General features: G+C 36.1%; 1 protein-coding gene across 2 annotated transcripts in view; it reads right to left on the reverse strand.

The window, feature by feature from the left end:
* CDK14 (cyclin dependent kinase 14) overlaps positions 1-15,218 on the reverse strand; it is a 562,594-nt gene that overhangs the window by 414,255 nt on the left and 133,121 nt on the right. For both annotated transcript variants that reach the window (XM_039250036.1, XM_039250037.1), the window contains exon 4: positions 7,238-7,332. In XM_039250036.1, the coding sequence (XP_039105967.1) occupies positions 7,238-7,332 (95 nt within the window). The remainder of the gene's footprint in view (positions 1-7,237; positions 7,333-15,218) is intronic.

The raw sequence follows: 15,218 nt of genomic DNA on the forward strand, positions 1-15,218 counted from the left end.
TTATATCCTTTCCCTGGTCTTCCTCAGAAACCACTTAAACTGAACCATGGGGAGATATCCAAGAAGCCCAGGCATTACAATAATTGGATATTCCATGCTAACTTTTTAAAAAATTCCTCCACTACCCAAAAAAATGCCTCCATTTTCACTAGCTGGGCATATCTGATATATGACCACAATTCTGAAGACAGCAAATATGACAGCTTCTTTTGAGGATCTCCTAATCAAACAAAGAATTCTGATAATAAAAATGGCTAACAGACACCAATATATTTTAACATTGTCTAATAGGAAAGTTATTCCTATACAGTATAGTCTAGTAATTGAAATCATGCTTCTTGCCTAAACAATATCCCCATTGTCACTTTTGTCAAAAAGATTAGGTGTTGCTTATCTGCTGCAAACTAAATGAAACCAGCTGTACCAATGAACCAGACTCCAATGCTTTGTCTTCTTCCTCTAAAGGAAGTCAAGGTTGAATCTGCAATCTGAAGAGACTTAAGGTGTTTTTTTTTTTTAATTAATAGATGTGGTGGGTGGGCTAGTATCCTCTTTGGCTTAGGTAAAGATAAGAATTCTACTTTTTCAACTTTCACCTAGACACAAGGAACCCTGGATCAGAAAGGTATAAGAAGTAAACTCATTTACTCCCTTAGCTTTTTTCTTTTTGATCCAGTTTCTCTTACCATGTGTACACTGTAAGGCTGTATTTTGTGCCTTAAATTACAAAGCTAACACTAACATACTATGATGCCATTTTCATACCCTGTAATTAATAGTGTGGACACAGGCTCAATCTTTAATGCAAATGGTGATAATAAGCTTTGGCCTGTGGACCCAAAGTCTAAAAGAAAATCAGAGCAGGCCTAATGAGAAACAGAGACTGGGCCTCAGGAGCATCCTGCTGCAGAGCTCATAAAATGTAATCAGATTTGCCTTTTTTGTACAGAGTTCCCATTTGTGGGTAGGCAGCCTCTCAGGATGCTAGAAATCAGCATGACAGTCCAGGTGTCAACACTTAAGATGGAAACTTCAGTGAACTGGGAGTTCAGTGTTTTCCATCTGGGGATTTCTGATTTTTAGAATTCTTCAGGCTCCTCCTGATAGTGTTTCAATAGAGTTGACCTTCAGGGCAAGCAGTAAGAGCCACCTCTTTAATCTCACATATTCTGAAAAGGTGGTTAGCTGCCACAGCCTTTCTTCTTGCTGCTGCTTGTTTTAATTAACAGCATTTCTTCCCCCTATTTCTCCTGGGGCTTTGAAGAGCTCTTTGAAATGTGTTTAGTATAGTTCAGTCTTGGTTTGGCATAGTCTCTCAATTTATGAGGTCGTTTCATTCAAGTTCAATTATTCAGCACAAATTGGCAGAATGAAATGCTAAAAGAAGATTGGCACTTTCAATCACATAAATCTCATGTTACATAAAGTGAGCAAATTCCTCCATTGTTCTTATTGACCTCTGAGATAACAATTTACAGCTGGCACAAACCAGTGTGGGCAGGCTTCTCTGCTTAGCGGGCTCCCACAGGAGTAAGGCTTTGGCACCATCACCTCAACAGAAACTGAAGATAAGCAGAAAAAAAAAATGACCAGAAATCAGAACCATCTGTGGGCTGACTTGGTCTAAATAAGTCCAATATTCTCACTCCAGAGATGGAACAAAGACCAGGCTTTTCCTTCTCTAAGTGACACAAAGTATGGGAAAATAAAAAACCTTACATCCTCCCTAGATAAGTAGGAAGGAAAGGAGAGGACTCTGTTGTAGGCAAAAGGAAAGGTTCATAACTTCTCAGCACTTGTGATGGGTGCAGAAAGCTAGGGAGGGTCAGGAGCTCAAGTGTCCAAGAGAGACTTGGGTGTACTCTGCAGATCCCAATTCACTGAGGAGCACGAAGTCCCCATCACATCTCAAGTCTGAGGTGCTGTGGTCACAGCTCTTATCTACATCACCCAGGCACTTATGGGGGCTTACAAATAAATGACCCATCAACCCTGGCCAATTACATTGCTTAAAACCAATTCCACTTTAGGGCTCGTGGGTGACTCAGACTCTTGATTTCAGCTCAGGTCATGATCTCAGGATAGAGCCTTGCACAGGATTCCGTGCAGACAGCCTGCTTGGGATTCTCTCTCTCTCTCTCTCTCTCTCTCTCTCTCTCTCTTTCTCTCTCTCTCAAAATAAATAAACTTAAAAGAGATTCCACTTCAACACTTAAACATAACACTTTTTACTTAATCAAAGTCTGCACAATAATCCAAATGAATCAGTTTGCTTTTACTTTAAGGTGCCCATTCTTTAACAAATTTAGGGGAGAGTCTGATAACAAAGGGTGAAAATCTCACTATATTCGCTTGGGTACCACAGCCCAAAAGACAAGTGTCCCAAGGATGCTATGAATACACACAGTGATGAGGAAAGCTTGATTTAAAAGCAATGAGGCTTAGCGTTATCCTCTGCAGCTCCATCCATGTTGTTGCAAATGGCAAGATTTCATTCTTTTTTGTGCATAGTATGTCAGAGAAAGACAAATACCATATGATTTCACTCATATGTGGAATTTAAGAAACGAATGAGCAAAGAAAAAAATAAGAGAGAGTGAGAGAAAGAGAGAAATCAAGAAACAGACTCTTAATTATATAGAACAAATGATGGTTACCAGAGGGTAAGTGGCTGGGGGGATGGGTTAAACAGGTGATGGGGATTAAAGGAGTGCACTTGTCTGCATGAGCGCTGGGTGATGTATGGGAGTGGTGAATTACTATATTGTATGCCTGAAAAGAACATAACACTGTATAGTAACTAACTGGGATTAAAATTAAAACTTTTGTAAAAATTTAAAAAAAAAAATTAAAACACATGAAACTGTGAATTTGATCAGTCATCCCTGAAGAGAACATATTTTAAATCCTTTAGTCAACATCATCCTCTCTTTCTTCCTTTTGAAAACCCCATACCATTTTACCTGGACCTTTTGTTACTGTAATTCTAGCTCATATCAAATACACTACATGCTAACTTCTATAGCGTTAGATATATGGACCATGTGCCTTCAAGACTGTGATGTCCCCTAAGGTCAGAATCCACATGTGATTCATCTTTTCTTCACTTATAGTATAAAAACAATATAATAAACACTCATCATTAGTTGAATAAGCTCGAAAGAACCTTAACAATTCTCTTAATATACAAGAGTCCTTGGGATGGGGTGCCTAAAAGGCTCAGTCAGTTGAGATCTGACTCTTGCTTAAGGCTCAGGTCATGATCTCACAACTCATGACCTTGAGCCCAGCATCAGGCTCCACATCAATGGTGTGGAGGTTGCTTGGGATTTTGTCTCCCTCGCCTTCTGCCCCTCCCCTGCTCATGCTCAAGTGCATGAGCATGCACTCCCTCTCTCAAAAGTAAATAAATAGGGGCACCTGAGTGGTTCAGTCGATTGAGCATCCTACTTCAGCTCAGGTCATGATCTCAGAGTTCATGGGTTCAGGCCCCACATCGGGCTCTGTGCTGACAGCTTGCTCAGAGCCTGGAGCCTGCTTCAGATTCTGTCTATTTCTCTCTCTGCCCCTCGCCTGTTCGTGCTCTGTCTCTCTCTCAATAATAAATAAATGTAAAAAAGTTTTTAATAAAAAAACAAAGAATAAATAAATATATAAACATTTTTAAAAATCCCTGCGAAGGTCCCTAAAAGTTAAAAAGATGATTTTGAGGTACTAAATTAAATACATTTTTAAATGCCAAGTATTATATAATGCATAATTTCTTTAATCTTATATTAAATGTTACAGGGATTTAAAAGAGAGAACATGAAACAAGACCAGGACAGAGATTAGTATCAAAGTGATGATAAAATGCCTCCCTTCCCCAAATATGAGTGCGCACGCACGCGCACACAAAACACACACACACACAGAAAGCATCTTCAAGAGGAAGAACACTGATTTAAAAAACAATCTCTACTCAAATATGAAAATGTGGGAAGTCCAAAGCTTTTATTAAAAAGTTAAAAAGCTTCTTTGTGAGTGTTGTATGTTGACACTGCAGTACCAGTCACATTCTTTAGAACCAAGCTCTTTACCAAGAGGGCTACACAGTATAAAATCTTGGCCAAGTTCTCCCCATGAATAAGAAACACAAGACAATTCGAGGTAATAAAAAGCCTCTCTATTCCTTCTAAATTTTCAAAATTATAATTAACACCAAGTCCATCTAAGTCAACAAGTACACAAACCTTTTGGGGGTGGAGAGGAGAATATCTTTTGATTGCATTAGTTAAAGAAGAACTACGAAATAAAAGATAACTTGCTATATACCATAAGTAGTAAAACACAAACACACACACACACACACACACACACACAGAGTCATGAATGTAGTGCCAAATTAGTGAGGTTTGAAATGTACTAATGTTATGGATTGAATTATGTCCTCCAAAAAAGATATATTGGAGTTCTAATGTCTAATAGCCCAGAATGTGATATAGGTTTTTTGGAAACCAGGTCTTTACAGAGGTAATCGAGTTACAATGAAGTCATTAGGATGGGTCCTATGCAATATGACCTCTGTCCTTATAAAAAGGGAAAATCTGGATACATGCACGCACGCACGCACGCATGCACGCACACACAGAACATCATGCAAATATGAAGGCAGAAACTGAGGTGATGCATCCACAAGGTGGCAAAGACTGCCAGCACACTGCAGAGGCTGGGAGACAACAGGGAACAGGTTCTTCCCGACAGAACCACTAACTCTGCCGACACCTTGGTCTTAGACTTTTATCTTCCAGAACTGTGAAAATACAAGTTTTTGTCGTTTAAGCCACTCATCTGTGGTACTTTGTTTCGGCAGCCCCAGCAAACTAATACAATGAGGTTCATGGCAAAATCCGAACTTGACATGTGTCAATCAAGGCATTTATGTAAAATGCTCACAAACTAGAACATAGTGAGATCCCTACAAATGCCAGGCAGCTCTATTGCAAGACAATGATAGCTGCTCTCGGAGAAGGTGCTGAAGATAACGTTTAAAGATGGAGGCAGGGGTGAAGATATTGCTGGGAGAGCGGTGAGGAGTCACAACACTTGGCTGGCTATTTAAATTACAGCACTTTAGAGGACACATCAAACAAACTCAGCTCTCAAGCCTTGCTAGATGGCACCTAACTATTGTGCTCTGGCCTAACGTCACCACCTTAAAGCAAGCAAGCACAGGCAGCCTGTCATCTCTCAAAGTAGGTGAGTGGTCAATGGCTTTCAACTCCAGCTGGAGGAAATTAAATGCTACATGTGACCAGTAGCCTTGAAACTGCTTGAGAACGCTGACAAGATACATTTAGGCCTGCTGGAGTAAAATATTAACTGTCCAGAACTGTCCTTCTCAAAGATTGCAGATACTTAAAAGGCAGTTTTTTCTTTTATTCCAGCATAAAAAATGAAGGATTTTTCAACTATCTCCAAGATTTTGATATAAATCTTAAAGCTAAACATTTAATAGAGTTATTAACATACATTTGGAAATGAGCTGCATATATCTTCTTTGGGAAGGCACTTCAAAGTAATTGGTGTGTTTCCTTATAATGAAATAATATGTTTGCTTCTGTTTGATTCATGATTACAACAAGCCAGAGCATATGTGAGAACCATCTGGAATATTCAACAAGGACCAAGCCTTTCCAAGGCAGGCCTTATACTGTGGAAGAAGTATTGTGTAATGGTCAGAAAAAGAATGGCTTCAAACCAGAGAGATGTGAGCCAAAAAAAAAGCTTTGGCACTAACCAACTGTACAAACTTGGACAAGTGGCTAAAACTCGCCGCACACCAAGATTCCTAGTCAAATGGAGATGATAATAATAGAAACTATCTTACAAAACATTGTGAGGAGTAAATAAGACAATGGATATACCATACATTATACAAAATAATTGTTTAATCGAGCATAGTTATCCTTATAATACAAACATTAAATGTGCAAGCAATTTTTATAAATTAGAGAAATAACTATTTTTCCTGAAGAAAGAATATAAAGTTTGACACACAGCCTCTATTGGAATTTGCTCAAGAACACCTGATAACACTCAAGCACACTAGTTATGTCATTAACAACCTCTAGATTTGGTTTGGTTTTTTCATTCCCCATCATGTTTACTTTTCATTCAAGTTTTAAAAAGACTTTTTTTTCCAAATAGCTAAAGTCCCAAAATTAATACTACTATTTTTTACTTATATGATTCCTACATCCTTACTTACATATCTTCCTTTGTCAGAAGTATTTCTTCATCTTCTTAAAAACCATAAGCAAAGATACAAGACTACATTCCAGAAAAGCCAAAGATTAACAAAATGGTCAAATATTCTAATTATGTGTTTAGAATGATCCTTCAGAGAATTTTCTTCTACATGTTCCTATGTAATTAATCAGGTTGAAACTTCCTATCTTCCATAACTTAAAAGAGACAAAAAACAGGGATGGTTCAGAAAATGATTTTTCAACATTATTTGGCAAGGTTATTAAGGCAAAACAAGGCTTGAATCTCCTACAGTTATTTGAAAAGTACCATTATATTTCTACATGCCACTGAACATAGTAACTTTGTGCTCTTAATCAACCAGAGAGAGAGAGAAGGCCTATCGGAAACAAATAGTGTAAGCTCTGTTAGAATCCAAACTTGTGCCTGACCCCAGGATAGCATGGACGTGAGGGTGGAAGATGAGACCAGGAGGGAAGAGCTCTTTCTCGTAATGTAGAATATATGTAGCATGATGCCAAAGTACTCAGGTAGGAAAGAAGAAAAAGTTTGTGTTTTTTTTAATTTAGTGACTTCTGAAAGATGAAGTAAAACCTCAATTTAAAGCGATGCAAGGATGGCTAATATATTTGGCTTTGTCAAATCACTACTCTTCTTCATAAGCAAACATTAAATCACCAAGAGAAATTAATCTTGTCATTCCCCTGGAAATGAATTCTCATTCGAGGGTTTCAGCGCCAATGTTTGGGGGAGGGTAGTACAGAAAAGATAAACTGGACAAGTCTGCAAAACTGTTTGCTAGCAGAGAAAACCAATTCTGCTGACTTTGACACTTCTCAAAACAACGACAAAAACTGAAAGGGGAAAATCTATTGGTATATTAAATGAAAATTAATTAAATAAATTATTTAATATTAACTATTAATAATTAGTATTGACAGAGCAGATACATTTTAAATGTGAAAGATTCAAAAACAAATGAACTTACTTGCTTTTCCCTTTGTAAACTGTAGCATAAGATCCTTCCCCTAGTTTTTCCAATTTTTCGTATGAGTCAGCTTTTCCAAATTTGGGACTTGTTGGCTGAAAATGGAGCAGAGGGTAAACAAAACAGATTGTATCAAACTAATTAACAATAAATAGGCCAATTTTGCTAAAAATGTACAGATTCTGACTCTCTGTAAATAACTTTTTTCTGATATAGGAATATCTATTCTAAAAAGCAATATAACATCTATTCAGGATACAAAACTCAGAAGACGCAGATGAACAGAACACAATGTAGAAAGTTTAAATAAGCTATTCGACAAGAGAAAACCACCATTAATACTTTGATATCTCTCCACATTGCTGCAAATGGCAGGATTTCACAGGAGGGCACTTGTTGGGATGAGCACTGGGTGTTATATGTAAGTGATGAATCACGGGAATCTACCCCCAAAACCAAGAGCACACTGTCTACACTGTATATCTGCCAACTTGACAATAAATTATATTAAAAAATATATTTTGATATCTACTCTTCCAGCACTATGTGCTTTATTACATAAAAGTAGGATTACAGTATACATACTGAGTGTAATATGCTTTTTTCCCCCCACTCAATATATTGTGAATATTTTCCATGTCATTATATAATCTTCTAATCAGGGGCTGGCTAATCCAATCCACCACCTGTTTACCCCACAAACTTAGAAATGCTTCTACTTTTAAATGGGGGGTCATGGTCAGAAGAAGAATAATATTTCATTGCATGAGAAGACTATATATGAAAATAAAACTTTAACGTCCACAAAGTTTATTAGAGTGCAGTCACGCATGTTCATATACATATTGTCTTATGACTTGCAAGCTATAACAGAGTTACAGCTGCAACAGAGATGATATAGCCAACAAAGTTGAAAATATTTACTATCTGACCCCTGTTGTAAATCCTGACTGTATAATATTCAGCCATATGAAGGCCTCTTCAATATCTCTTACCAATAATGCAAAGAGATAATCAAAGATGTATCACTCAGATATTACTCATTAACACAAAAGGAACTGTCTTATGTATTATAAACCAGTCTTTAAGATTTAGCTGCAGCAAAACAACTCTTTCTCAAGACACAGTACATCCAATCAAGACCATAAAAGTACTAAATGAGTAATCTCACTCCTACTTTCCCCTGCTCCTACCTCAACTTTCACCAGACAGCAAGAAATGGAGAGTGCTGTCCTCAATGGAGCAAATTACCTATTATTTTAATATCACCATAAAAGGGTAATATCAAAACCTATCAGAAAATGATAATTATAAAAGGAATTAAAAGCACCTTGAAGGGATTATCCAATCTCAGGCATATGCACAGAGGAAAGAGCCAAGAGTGTGGGTATTCAGGCTAGAAGGGCAGAGCGAGCACTGAAGGAGCCATTACACAGAGAAAGGATAGCAATCTCTCCCATCCCCAAACTATAATCCCTGTCTCTCTGATACAATCACTAGAGATGATATACAGAAAACAAAATAAGCTAACAGTAATTATCAAATACAAAAATGAGTATATCATTTAAACAATCATAAATTTTTTCAGGAAAAAATTCAGGAAAATCAACAACTTGAAGAAAAAAAAAAGCATAACCCTGATAACAGAGTTGACATTGCAAAGAATAACTCTGAGTCTAAATAACCAGTATCATCAAAGAGATTTCAGATGCTATCATATCCTTTAAGAAGAAACAATTAGAGATGTATTTAATGAATGAATTAAAATATTCAATGCGCAGTGAATAAAAGAACTGACATACATGAAAAGTGATATGCTCTATGTTTGAACAGAATTCTCCCAGAAAAGTTTAGGGGGAGGTTGCATCTAAATAGAAAATTTATCCAACCAGGATCCAACACACAATAATGACTACAGAAATACAATTAAGCAACGTTTTCCAAATAAATAGCGAAAATGATTTTGAATCACTAACACTATACTCAAAATAGCCTCTCAGTGGGATGGAAAAGCTGCAATTTTACCACCTACAGAAAAAAAAAAAAATCTAGATATAAAATTCTGTATTATCTCAATGTAAGATGTAGTTGGAATGATGGGGGAAGTGAAGAAAGGCAAGGAACACTAGAAAAAAAGAAGCAATAGCAGGTTGAGATTTCTTGAATTGGACAGACTGCAGATACTGAGTAATGCCAAATGCATATGGTTTAGTATGTTTCTTAACTCTTAAAAGATAATCACTAAAATAACATGAATAATACCTACAAATCCCAAATATTTTAGGGAGAAAGGAATGGAAGAACACTATATAATGAGGAGAAGGAGAAGAGTAAAAAGTGGAAGGTTGGGGGTGGGGGATGCTCAAGAACAAAACACATTAAGTAAAAAGTCATTAAAATAAGGTTAATTCATGAGCACTGGGTGTTATATGGAAACCAACTTGACAATAAACTATAAATAAATAAATAAATAAATAAATAAATAAATAAATAAATAAAAGGTTAATTCTAAACATATCAGTCACATCAACCAATCATATTGATTACAATAAACATAAATGAACAAACTTCCTCTCTTAGTAGAAAATTTTCAGACCAAAGCAGCAAAGGCAGCCTAGCAATATGTTATTCAGAAGAGACAGAATTAAAGTAAGTAAATCTGACTGAAAATAAAGGAGTAAAGGGAAAATACAGCAAAAAAAGTAATTTTACAAAATAGTGTGCATTAAAGCAATATTAATGGCAAACAAGATTGAATTCATAAAACAACAAATAGAATAAAGTAGCAATCCCAAAAAATCTGAATATTAAGAACGACAAAGAAATTTAATAGTCATGACTAGTATGAGTCAATTAACTTAGTTTTGAAATGTATGAAACAGCTGCTAATAGTAATAAGTTGAGAAATTGTCAAATTCATGTTGCTAATTGGCAACAAACACATATCACTCAGACATCAACAAAGCAAGCAGACAAGTAAAGGATTTACAAGCTTGAATATCAGAATTACTATTTTAATCTAACACACATACTAATATTCCTCTTAAGCATATAATAATATTCCTTTCAAGCACACATTTTAATTCATAAAAACAATGACCACAGATTAGGCCATAAAAAAATCTCAATATTCAAAACTGCAGGAACATTTAAGTTACTTTTTCTAAACACAATGCAATAAAATTAGCAATTAAAAACAAAAGGAAGACATATATTTTAGCTGCATGAGTTAGAAGAAAATCAAAATTGAAAATTCATAAATAAATATCTGGCACTTAGGACATGACATTTTAAGGCCCACGGGATGTAGGCAAATCAATACATACAATAAAATGTACATATATATGCACATACTAGAAAAGAAGAAAGGTTGAAAGTAATCTGAATTAGACATAATAGGAAAGGATTAATAAAGACAATGGACCACATATTCTTTTCTTCAAGGAACTTGTAAGGTACAAACCATGTGTTGAGCTGAATCAAGTAAAACTTAATGGAAAATTACATTCAAAATCGCCTGACTAGTCCTGTGTGGGTTATGTTCTCATGCATTTTTCATCACCGGGAAACAGCTTGCGAATGTCACACTTTACCATCACCCTCCTGAGCCCAAGTTTTAAATAGAAATTTTAAAACCTAGATTAAACTTCGGTATAAAATGATCTTCAATGGGGAAAATATTGTGTTCACAGTTCCACTCTAAATTATTTAAAATTAGAACGAAAAGTCTGTGTTTGCTTTTGTGCTCCTTTAAGAATAAATCTAATCTAAGTTAAAGAAAAAAGCAGCAGCAGAAAATTACATCTTTACTCCTATTAGGAGATAAACTGTTAATGCATATTTATAGCAAGTACAAGACACAGTCACACAAAACTGGTAGAAGAATAGGATGCCAATATTTTCTCTTCCTGAAAAGGCACAAATAATTTTCTAAAAATGATATATTTCATTATTCATAAACTGCTTTAATTATTAGAGTTGGTGTAATTGTTTTAAGATATAGACCACACTAAAAAAAAAAAAAAAAGATATAGACCACACTAAATGTACTACTTAAAGAAACTGGATTGAGAACATTAGAAAAACAAGGAGAATACGCTTTAAAAAAAAAAAACACCCCTCATATGTCCACAAGAAAAATCAAGTAAAAAAGATGCTAATGGCACAAAGTAGTCTATTTATCTAATTAAATGGATTTGAATGCATTAACTGCCATGGTGAAAGTATATCCTATTAATACTGTGTTGGCAGAAAATTAATATTCTGCCACACTGGATGGTAAGACAAAGTTATTTTCCCTGTGAAACTGATATGGATACATTGTGGAAATACACTATAATCTACAGATCAATCATGCTAGCTTCATAACTCCATGTACATGTAATGTCTCTAAATATTTTTATCAACAAAAGAACGGGCCTATGGAATAGGGCATGTCTATAAGATAGTCTGAGCTTTAAGAGTTAGATTCTTATGAAGTCAATCCCCTATTTTAAGTAAACAAAACCATTCTGATCTCTAATTACTACGCATATAAAAAAGGAATCCAACTGCTAAGTCGTTAAAGAGGCCAATAATAAAATCCTTCCCATCAAATGAGTGAAATTAAGAATAATTCAGGGGGCGCCTGGGTGGCTTAGTCGGTTAAACATCCAACTTTCGCTTAGGTCATGATCTCACGGTTCGTGGATTCAAGCCCCGCATCGGGCTCTGTGCTGACTGCCGGCTCAGAGTCTGGAGCCTGTTTCAGTCTGTGACTCCCTCTCTCTCTGACCATCCCCTGCTCACACTGTCTCTCTCTCTCTCTCTCCTAGAACAGTCTGTGACTCCCTCTCTCTCTGACCATCCCCTGCTCATGCTGTCTCTCTCTCTCTCTCTCCTAGAAATAAATAAAAAACATTAAAAAAAAAAAAGAATAATTAAGAAGGAAAGGTCTTATTTTCTTTGACAATTAAAGTTCGGACCTTTGTTTGTCTATTTTTTTTTTTTGCAACTTTATTAAATTGTCGCATTTAACTAAAGATGCTAGATCAAACCAATATGTAGTCAACCAATATGTAGTTAAATATTATCTTTGGCACTTTGCTATCAGGCATATGGCTGGATTAGAAGCACTTTCGTGGGGCAACTATTCTCTGCTTATCACTTCCCTATTTAGAGTACAGGCTTGAGATAGCACTTTAGAGAATTGGAAATACAGAGGGCTAATCAGCAATTACTAACCAACACTAACTGCACAGAGATGTGGAATTTAGTGAAATAATGTAAATACATTTTTTTAAACAGAATAAAGGAACAGAGACTATCAATTGTCTGGACCAGTGGAGGGGAACATTGGCATAGATAATGAAAAAATGAAGATAATATTCCAGCCGAATGGTGTCTCCACCCTGCCATGAAGGACATGCTCATGGCCCTTGCTAGCTTTAGTTCACTGTTTGTGTAATTAACAGTGACAGCTAGTAGTCAAGTGTTTGCTATGTTCCTGGCTTTGAGCTAATCACTTCCAATACCTTATCGAAGTTTAATCCCTGTAACACCACCTTGAGGATTGGTTCTATTAGTATCCTCACTTGGACATGAAGAATTGAAAGACTAGAGAAGTAAAGTAACTCATCTAACATCCTGTATCTAATGGCAGAGCTAGAATTCAAATCAAGTTAATTAGAATCAAGAACCTATTTTCTTTACCATTACTACACTGGAAGAATCTTCCCATGGAGATCTAATTTTCATGGAAGAGGCATTAAATTTTTCTTAAATTTGTCATCTAGTGAAACCCCATTCCTAGAAGCAGGGATGTTTTTTAACTGCATTTTTATAAACTGCATAAGTATACCTCCATGTTCATTTTAATGACACCATGATATGGCTATAGCAATGTCCAGAGTTTCATACTGAATTCACTGAAAATTGATTTCGGGCATCTGGATGGCTCAGCCAGTTAGCCCTCCCCCTTCAGTTCAGGTCATGATCCCATAGTCCATGAATTCAAGCCCCGCATCAGGCTCCATGCTGACAGCTCAGAGCCTGAAGCCTGCTTCGGATTCTGTTTCTGTCTCTCTCTGCCCCTCCCCTGTTCCCCTGTTCTCTCTCTCTCTCTCTCTCTCTCTCTCTCTCTCTCTCTCTCTCAAAAATAAGTACATGTTTTTAAAAAACTTTTTAAAAGAAAATTGACTTTAACCTTCATATATAACCCTTGCTCAGAATCCCAGAAACACTCAAGAATTAGAAACTGAACTTCAATGAGGGGTCAAAAACAAAGTGCTTAGTTGGAATGGATTTAAGGAACAGGTGCTTTCCCAGGAACTTGACTCTCTCAGTCAGGTGTCTGCCCTTCCCTGATCCTCTCAGAGGCTTATTCTCTGAAGAGGTTGAACCAGACAGGCTCAAAACTGGGACAGACACCAAGCACAGTGGAAATCAGGATGAAGAGTCATACTGAATGAAAACAAAGCACAAGGAAGTCTGGATAGAACTGGGAGACCCTGGGCTCCTTCTTGAACATTGCAGAAAAATAGCAGGTATGTTTTTGTATCCTAAAATAGATTTGTAAATTTAGTCAGCCAAGGAAAAAGATGGATTGATCTTGACATATGATAGCCTTCCTATGAAATGACTAGGTCTTTACTGCTATTGCCCATGCTGAGCCCTGCCAGTTGAGCACTGATGGCACAAAGAACGTCCTATCAACTCGTTTGCATATTACTCATAATATGAACTCAGCCAATAGTTCTTTCCAAAGGCATGATCTAGACTCACCAAAATTTAAAATCTTAACAGGCATGGCAGAGACCAAAACAAATAAACAGAAACAAAGAACTCAAAGGAAACTGTAAACAATTGAGGAAGTATAGTAAAAAAAAAAATTCTTCAAAATTGCCCTAAGCTATGTTTAGTATCTTCAAAAACATATAAGCAACATACTGTTCATTGAAAAAGAACAGATTCATTTTAAAAAATGTTTTATTGTTAATTTATTTTTCAGAGAGAGACAGAGTGTGCAAGGGGGAGTAGCAGAGAGAAAGGGAGACACAGAATCTGAAGCAGCCTCCAGGCTTGAGCTGTCAGCACAGAACCCAACACAAGGCTCAAACCCATGAACCATGAGATCATGACATGAGCCAAAGCTGGATGCCTAAGTGACTAAGCCAACCAGTTGTCTCTGAACAGGGTGATTTTAAGAAGAACATCTGAAGAATAAGAAGGAGCTTTTGGGAGTAAATGTTAGCAACAACTAAAAATTTATTGAAGCATTAAAATTTTTTAAAATAACCATTAATCAGAGAACACCAAAATGAAAATAAATAAACAATAAATGAATATTTTCTGAAATTGAAAGAAATTAATTTCAAAATTGAAAAGATCCCCTGAGTCACAAAAAAAGGTCCATATCAGGGATGAAAAGAAAGTCTTAGAAGTTTCCATAAGAAAAAAAGCAAATCACAAAGAATGAATTAGGAATCAGAATAGTCTATGGCTTTAAATAACAATATGGGGACCTAGGAAAGTGCAAAGCAATGTCTTCAAAAGGCTATGAAACAATTTATTTTCTAAACTAGAATCCTATACACAGATTATTAATCAAGTTACCAAGTATGAATAAAGGCATAGTTGTATGTGCAATGACATAAACCAAGAACAAAGACATATAACCCAGAGCTTGGGTATTTAAAACAAAAATAATGGAAAAGAAACTTCTCAAGAAGATGGTGAAGGGAAGCCTCAGGACAGCAGCTTGGAGATCAACTAGTCCAGATTCGATTAGAAGGACTGACAACATCAAGGACAAACTCAGGGGAAAGAAAAACTGATAGGTTACTTGATTCTGATTTGTTTCTGAAGTTTTATACTTTAATCAAATAGTCTGGAACCTCAATTTGTAATTGAAATTATAATAATTCATTATATTAATTATGAACAATTGAAGAGGGGGCAATTATGACTAACAAAATCTAAAAGTTATGCAAAGGACAGAGGT

This window comes from Hyaena hyaena, unplaced genomic scaffold, assembly GCF_003009895.1.
Source record: "Hyaena hyaena isolate Hyena2069 unplaced genomic scaffold, ASM300989v1 scaffold_357, whole genome shotgun sequence".
In the NCBI taxonomy this organism is placed as follows: Eukaryota; Metazoa; Chordata; class Mammalia; order Carnivora; family Hyaenidae; genus Hyaena; species Hyaena hyaena.